Below are 7,819 nucleotides of genomic sequence, written 5' to 3' on the forward strand. Positions count from 1 at the left end.
CCACGCCTCCGAAAGTCACCGTCCCGCGTGCTACCCACTCCCCCGCACAAAAAATGAGGCAGCAATGGCTACATTCGAGTTTATTTTCCTTGGTTCGAAAGCGCTCGCCCTCTGGAAATAATCCCGGTCCAGGGTCCTTCCTGGAGGGCCGGCCCTCAGGCGTGGGGCAGAAGGCGGAGGCACCCAGGCGGGGGGCGCGGCGGCCAGTTTGGGAGGCCGCGAAGGCGGGTGGGGCAAGCGGGGCGCGTGGCCGGTGCAAATGCGCGGAGCCGAGGCAGGCGCACAGGCATTTAGGGGAGGGAGGAATGAGGGGAGATGGGCGCGGGTGCACGGTCAGGGGCGAGGGCCGGGAAGAGAGGCGGGGGTTGGTGGGGGTCCACAATGGGCCCCCAGGAGGGCCCCACCTGGCCCCAGTGGGGAGTGGGGGCTACAGGAGGGCCCTTCCGGGCTCCCGGCCTCACCCCCTCTCCAGGTCACTCGCCATCCTTGGAGCCCGGGCCAGGGCCAGCGGGCACCCCGGGGGAGGGCGGGGAACGAAGGACACTCGAGCGTGCGCTCCCGAGGGCCGGAGCCGGGCCCCCTGGCCGCACCACAGGGCACGGCTAGAGCGAGCGCTCGGGGGCATTTGTTTAATCGCGCCCCCACCCCTCCGGTGGACCACCGCCCTGGCGAACCTGCTCCCATCCACGCTTTCCCCACCCTGCTCCAAACTGGGAACGCCCCTCTTCTTTGATCCTCCCTGCGCCAAGGGATAGGGTCCCTGCTGGACGGCCTCCTCGGCCCCTCCCGCAAATCCATCCTGTGTACCTGCTTCCTGCCTCCCTATGTGGTTAGGGTCTGCCCTGGCACACGCCTAGGGCCATCCTGTCGGGTGACGGTAGGCAGCCCGACTCACGCCCAGCCAGGTCTCAGGTCTGGCCAGCGCCCCTACCCATACGTCCTCTCTGCTTCCCCCGCCCAGGACTCCCTTCCCTCTGGCTGGGTGTCTTGCGCCTTGGCTGAGGACCCCCGAGTACCCCTTCACTGCTGCTTGCCCAACCCTTGCAGCAGGGCGGGCAGCGCCGTCAGTTTGCCAAGGTCCGGCACAGCAGGGGCGGGGGCCGGCGGAGACGCCACGCGCAGGTCCCCGCCGGCCCTGCCCATCAGGCCAGGACGTGCTTGGGATGCGGACACACCGAGGCCAATCAGGGTGTCCTCTAGAGAGGAAAGGCCTCTGAGCAGGACGCATCCCAGACCACAGGAGGCGGGTGGGGAGGGTGTTTAAAGGGACGGGACTAGGCTTTGGTCGACTCGGGCTCCTGGACCAGGGCGAGCCGGGGTTGGAGAGGTTCCAGGGAGGCCCTGCAGACGGACAGGGGTCGGACGAACCGGATATGCGCGGTGGGATCTGCAGCAGTGACCCCTCCGCGTAAAGGCAGGGCGGGCTGTTCCTCAGACCCACCCCGCCTCCCAGCGGGGAGCACCAAGCGGCCGAGGACCGGCCTCTGGAGACGCCCGACGGCGAGCTGGGGGAGAGGGAGCCGGGCGGGACTGGTCTGGGGGTGGGGGGGAAGGGGGTTCGCAGGAAGGCGGAGGGAAAGGCGGAGCCTGTGGAGAATGCAATGGGGCGGAGCTTTTGGCGAGCTGGGCGGGGACTGGTGAGCTCGGGGCGGGGCCTGAGCGCGTCCCCGCGGCTCACATAATGTCATCCAACAGGTTGGCACTGGCCACCCAGTCTAGCGCGCGTGGCTCGGAGGCGGCCATGATCATGCACATGAAGGGGCGGCCTGTGCGCCGGTCCGTGGGGTAGATGGTGGTGGGTGTGAAGCGCCGGTTGGCTTCGACGAACTCGCAGAGCTGCTCGTAGACGCGCGGGAACTCGTGGCGTAGGAAGACGCCGCGCAGCCGCAGCTCTCGCTGGATGTGGATGAAGGCCACCTCGCGTGCTCGCCGGCCCGCCTCGCCGTCCTGGTCCAGGCCCGCGGTGCCGGGCGGCGGCGTCAGGATCAACGTCTCCATGTCGGGTTCGCGGCCCCGTGCCGGGGGCGGCCGTGCCGGGCTGCCGGCCGCCAGAGCCACTTTGGCGAACTTGCGCACCGTGGGTCCAGGGCTGCGCGGCGCGGGAGCTGGCCTGGCAGGGGCGCCGGGTAGCGCAGCGCCGGGGCCCACGGCCACGGATACGCTGAGCAGGAAGCACTCCGCCGGCTCGTAGAGGCGCCCGGCGGCCGCCAGCTCCCGAGCATAGCTGCCCAGTGGCGCCGCGTGTGTGGCCAGCTCGCGCAGCGACAGGTAGGTGGGCGACAGCAGCAGCCCCTCGAGGCCGAAGCGTAGGAAGTTGTCTGCGGAGCCGGGACTCGGGAAGCCCAGGAAGAGCACGCCGCGGCCGCGCGACAAGAAGCCGACGCGCGCGATGCGCGAAAAGGCGCGGTGCACTGGGCCGCTGTCGCGGCAGAACTGCAACACGTGGCGGCACACGCTGCCCACGCGGCCGTACACGCAGCGCGCCTTGTGCGCGCCCCAGTCCTCGCGGCGGCAGAGGCGCGAGCAGTAGTAGGTGTAGCAGCTGTGGCAGGACTTGAAGTAGAGGCAGGCGTTGAACATGGTCTCGGTGCGCCCGCAGCGCACGTTGGAGCACGTCATCAGGTCGTCCTCGTCGGCGCTGGGCTCGGGGGACGCGTCGGCCGCCTGCCCCTGGCCCGCGGGCTCCTCAGCGCTGCCGGCAGACAGGGGAGGCGAGCGCGGCGCCCGCGTCGGGACCCCGGCGCCCGAGGGCCGCGAGTCTAGCAGGCGCCGCAGCTGGCGGCCCAGGCCGTCGGACGCGGGCTCGGGCGCTTGGCCGGCTGGGGGCCGCGAGTCGATGACCAGGTCAGTGATGAGCTCGTCCAGCTGTTCGAGGCTGCGCTGGCGGCCAGAGGCGGGGCCATCGGGGACGGCGGGCGGAGGCGGCCGCGGGCGGCTCCCCGGCAGCTCCCAGCTCCTGGCGCTCGGGCGCTCAGCCGCGCGCAGGTCGTTGTCGGTGATGGTGATCTCCGGCGTGACGTACCAGTTTCGGGCCAGGCCCTCGCCCATACGGCCCTTCTCCGACAGCGACGTCTCGGACAGCGACAGCGCCGCGTAGCGTCTGGGCGAGGTGGACAGGTTCACTATGACGGGCGGGCGCCGGCCTTCGGGGGATGTGCCCCGCGGGTCCTGTGCCTCGCGCCCCAGCAGGTTCTCGTAGCTACGGCCGCGGCCCAGTGGGTCTTCGCGGCGCGGCGCGGGCGCCAGGATGTTGTCCCAGGAGCGCGAGTAGTGGCGGCTGTCGGTCGCTAGCCGGGGTGGGCTGGTGCCGGTGCCGCCGTGCCACGAGGCGAGCAACGGGCCGGGGTCCGGGGGAGGCGCCACCTGCAGGGTGCGGTAAGGCCTCGGGCCCCAGTCGCCCCAGGCCGGGCTGCCGCGCGGGTGTGGGTAAGTCCGCGTCAGGGCGTCTCGACTGCGGTACCGCCCGAAGTCCTCAGTGTAAAAGTGGCGGGCGGCGGGGTGAGCCCGGGGCTCCTCGGGGGCGTAGCGGGGGCCGCAGGGCGGGCCGTAGGCTCGCGGGGCCTCCCCGTAGTAGGAACGGGAGGGTGGTTCTTGGACGGGGAAGGTGCGAACTTCCCCCGCATAGTAGACGCCCCCGCGTCTTGGACTGGGCCCGGGTGGCTCTTCGGACAGAAAGGGCCTGGGGTAGTAGCTGTCGAAGGGCGGTCCAGGGCTGGCCATGAAGCCACCGGGGTGGCCCTCGGGTTCCTCGGTGTAGAAGAATTGGGTGGGGCCCGGCGGGGTGGTGAAGGGCAGACTCCGGCGCTCCGCGTGGTCCCGGGACCCGGGAAGCGGCCCATCGCAGTACAGCGCCCGGGGGTCGGCGCAGTACGAGTCACTGGGGGTGGGGGTGAGCGAGAGCCCCACGTGGCGAGGCCCGGGCACCGTGAGGCCGTGGAGCTGCGGGGCGGCGCGGGGCCAGGGAGCGGTCTCGGTGGGCCCGCAGGGTCTCGAGCCCCGGGCGGCATGCTGCAGCACCGCGTCGTCGGGCTTGACGTCCAGGCGGCAGCGGACGTGGGGGGCCGGCCCCGCGGGTGGCTCGGCCGGCGCACAGCGGTTGGCGGCGGCGCACAGGGGCGCCATGCGGCCCGGGCCGCCCCGCTGAGGCTGCAGCTTGATGGGGTGCAGCTCGTTGGCGAGCGCGCGCAGCGCGGGGTACGCGGGCTCCCGGCGGGGCGATGCGTCGGCCGGCGCCGCCCGCTGGGCCTCCCGGCCTCGGCGCGGCGGCACAGGCGGCGAGGCGGGCGCGGCCGCCAGGCCCGGGGCCGCACGGGGTGCGCTCTTCGAGCGGGCGCGGCGCCGGGGCTCGCCGTCGCGGGATCGGGCGCGCGGCGCGGCGGGCTCCGGAGGCGGCGGCTCCGGACGGGCCTCCATGGCCTCCCCGTCCAGTGTCTCCAGGAAATCGAAACTGCGGCAGTGGCGCTTGTTGAAAGGCGCGGGCGCAGCAGGCCGGGCCATTGGGCGCTCACATGGCGGGGGCCTCGACACGGGCCCCGGGGCCGCCACCTTGATGTCCTGGTACACGGTCGACACCAGCAGGTCCGGCGGGTCCGTGCGGGTCATCTTAAAAGAGGTCTCCAGGCTGCAGCTCACTCGGCCTTTCGGGGCTTTCGCCCTGAGGGGAGACGCGGGTCAGGGCAGCCCCTCTGTAGCCCAGGCCCCGCTAACCCCCAGCGCTGGCCCGGCTTACCTGGGGCACAGTGGGCGGGGCAGCCCTGGCCGCGGGCCTTGGCCGAGGCCGCAGGCACTTGCTCCATGCTGGCGTCAGAAGCACCTGCAGGGGGAAGCCAGCTGTCCAGCCACGCAGGTCCTGCCCCCTCATCCAGACCATCCTTTCTGGGCCACTTTCTGTTGGGATGAGGCGGGTCAGCCAGAACGGGGATGTCATTGCAGTGGTTCCCGAACGTCTGCGCCCACTAGTGACCACTGGGCAGGCTTGGGTAGACCCCTTTCCTGGGACAGGCCAGCAGCGGGGTAGGAAGAGTGGGGGTGTGATCCCAGGACTACCACCGTGGTGCCCACTGCTGGAGCAACTGTGTACTCATTTGGGGCCTTCACAGACTTCTTTATAGATGTTGGCTCCACAGAGCAGGTGGCTGAAGCCCCTTCCTTAAGACCCAGTGCAGAGCGAGCCCTCCGCTGCTGCAGTCTGAGGTCCCGGCCCCAGCCTTAAGCAGCTCCGCTCACAGTCACCTGAGCCTCCCGCCCCACCTGCTGGCTAGGCTGGACGTGCAGTCCTCCCCCAGCGCTGTGTCAGGCCCCAGGTCCTGAAGTGGCCCCATCGGGTCCAGGCATGGCATCTCGGCTCGTGGACTTGCCGGCCCCACCCTCAACTCTCCGTGTGGCCCAGGCCAGAGTAATGCTTCCAAAGATCATAGTGGACCCTAAAGCTCCCCTTCCTTTGCAGAAACATCCTCTGACTCTCCCTCATCTTGGGGTGGCGAAACCCACTAAGATCTTTGGGGCTGTCGTGAAAAGCCCAGGAGAGCGACCCCCCATCTTTGCAGTGAGTGCATTGCAGCCGGAAACCGGGCCCTGGTTGCAGGACCACGTGGGGGCTTGTGAGCCAGGAGCTCAAGGCTGCCCCTGGGTCCCTGAGCAAAGCACCAGGCCAGGAGGCTGCCAGCCGGGGAAGCAGGGCAGTGGGTGGGTAAAGCCCCCGCCGCCCCCGATTCTCAGGCAGGCCCTCCCCACAGCAGCTCGGGAAGGCTCCATGGAAACCTGAGGTTCCATGCCCCCGCATGCAGGCTGAGCTGGGGTCCAGCCCTCTGTACCAGGCTCACGTTCAGACCTGAGCCACCGGCTTCACTGGGTACCCAGAGCCTGGGCAGGCTGGGAGGAGCTCAGTGGTACAGGGACCCACTTCCTCACACAGTCTGGGGGAGCACGCTCCAGGGTGAGCTGGGGAAAGCGGGGAGCTGGGTCCTCACCTGGTAGGACCTCTGGTCTGGTTGACCCTCTGTGTCCCGGGTGTGCCAGGGGCTTCCTGCCGGCAGGGCTGCCCTCCTGGGTCAAGGCCACCCGGGCCCAGTGCCTGCCCCCATCTCAGCCTCAGGCGCACCCCAACTGCCCCTGGTTTGCAGGACCACCCCTTCCCACTCCCTTCCATCTTAAAGCTAGGCCGGAATTGGGGGCTGGATGACGGGGCGTGAGGCTCCGCCCCAGGGAGGTGACAGCCCGGCCTTGGTGCTGCTGTGATGAGCTAGACTGGGCGACACCCCTGCCCGTGGGGATGGGATAGTCCGCCCTCGCCGGGGTCCTAGGCCTAATGAGCCCGGCGGGTGGCCTCCCCGCCAAGCAGCCCGGCCCCTGCCCCGAGCGCCCGGGTGGGGACCGGCGTCCTCCAGGGGCGGCACCCCCATCCTTGCGGGTGCCGCACCTGCGAAAGACCCGCGGGGCAGCGGCCTCGACCCCTTACCTGGGCGGTGCTCCCCCACCTTGCCCGGTGGGCTGCGCAGGCCCGGCGAGCTCTGCTGTCCCCCGCGCTGCCGCCGCGTCCCCGGCACCAGCAGAAGCTTCCAGGCAGCGGCGCGAGGCCGCCGGGCCGCTCAGTGCTGCCCCCGATGGCGGCTGGCAGGACTGCGCTTAAAGGGGCCGCGCCGTGGGCCTGGGACTCGTGTGCCCTGCTGGCTCCAGGTTGGGGCTGTGGCTGGGCGTGGGGTGACGGGCTCTCTGCAGCCTCAAGGGCAGGCCTGGGGTCTAACTAGGGGACCCGGGCCCAGGGAGCACCTGGCCGGTCCTGCCAGCCCCCATCTCCAGGACACCTGCCCAAGGGCAGCTGGTGGCCTGGCAGGCCTTGGAGCGGAAGCCTGGAGGAGGCCCAAGCCCTGGCCCACACAGCAGACAGCTCCCGGAACTCACGCCTCGGTTCAGCCCGGGCAGGAGCAGATGGGCGGCTCCCCGCCCTGCTGGCCTCTGTGCTGCGGTGCTGGAGGTGCCAAGCCCTCCCCAGGTACCTGGGGCCAGATGGGCACCACCTGCGTGCCCGCAGCCTCCTGTCCCCAGGATGTCCAGCTTCCCCAAGCAAAGACACGCTCTCGCGCTCCCCGCCTCCAATGTCCAGAGGCTGCCGCTGCCCTGGGCAGCTCTGCACACCCATGAACTGCATGGTGACATCCTCCCTCCAGGCCCCTCCCACACAAGATGCTGAGCAGGAAATATTCTAGCTTGGCAGAGGGGCAGGCCACCGATGCCCTTGGCCTCGAAGGCCGGGACCTGCCACACTGTGGGTCCATTAGATGAGGGGCCCTGGGCAAGCTTCAGGTCAGTGTGGTCCCTGCGTTAGCGGGTACTACAGGGACAGTCGACCTCACAAACTCTGGGCTAAAGGGAGCCCCTAAGGTATCTGGGGCCCAGCCCCCAACACCTGCCCACTGACCGATGGCCCGCTGCCTCCTGGGTGCGAAGCTCTCTAGGCACAGGAACTGGGGAGGGGGAGGCCCAGCCACCAGGCCCCGCTTCCGCCTGCAAAGGCCTAGCCTGCATGCCCCCCGAGGGAGCAGTGCTCAGGGCACCTGTGGGGGTGGGGGCGGGGCAGGGCCCTGCTGACAGCTGGCGGGGAGCGGCCTGTGGGGTTGGGGTTGGGTGTCAGGTGGGAGCAGGGACACACAGCTGCCCTCAGAGGGCTGGACCGGGCACACAGGATGGTGGCTGTGCTGGTCCCACCTGGATAGGGCATGGCACGTGTAGGGCTGGGCCTGCTTGAGGCTTCCTACCCCCAAAGGCAGTCATCTCTCAGGGAAAAAGGGCTCTGTGGCCTTAAGGTAGGGAGCTCAGGAAC

At 70.3% G+C, this 7,819-nt stretch overlaps 1 protein-coding gene across 3 annotated transcripts; it reads right to left on the reverse strand.

Moving 5' to 3' along the window:
• Nucleotides 1-65: 65 nt before the first annotated feature.
• On the reverse strand, nt 66-7,785 carry AJM1 (apical junction component 1 homolog). 3 transcript variants are annotated; one of them, XM_082469528.1, is made up of 3 exons: nt 6,458-7,785; nt 4,730-4,813; nt 66-4,654 (listed from the first exon to the last, which is right to left on the reverse strand). In XM_082469528.1, the coding sequence occupies exon 3, from the start codon at nt 4,600-4,602 to the stop codon at nt 1,675-1,677; it is 2,928 nt and encodes a 975-aa protein (XP_082325654.1). In that variant the 5' UTR covers nt 4,603-4,654; nt 4,730-4,813; nt 6,458-7,785; the 3' UTR covers nt 66-1,674. The 3 variants fall into 3 exon arrangements, with proteins under 3 accessions (XP_082325654.1, XP_082325652.1, XP_082325653.1); XM_082469526.1 differs by having other exon boundaries at nt 4,730-4,887; XM_082469527.1 differs by having other exon boundaries at nt 4,730-4,887; nt 5,970-7,785.
• Between the last annotated feature and the right edge of the window lie 34 nt (nt 7,786-7,819).

This window comes from Balaenoptera physalus (assembly GCF_965194825.1).
Source record: "Balaenoptera physalus genome assembly, chromosome: 7".
Lineage (NCBI taxonomy): Eukaryota > Metazoa > Chordata > Mammalia > Artiodactyla > Balaenopteridae > Balaenoptera > Balaenoptera physalus.

Coding starts and splice junctions, on each gene's coding strand:
- AJM1 (XM_082469528.1), bottom strand. CDS start 4,602: ATGACCCGCACGGACCCGCCGGACCTGCTGGTGTCGACCGTGTACCAG.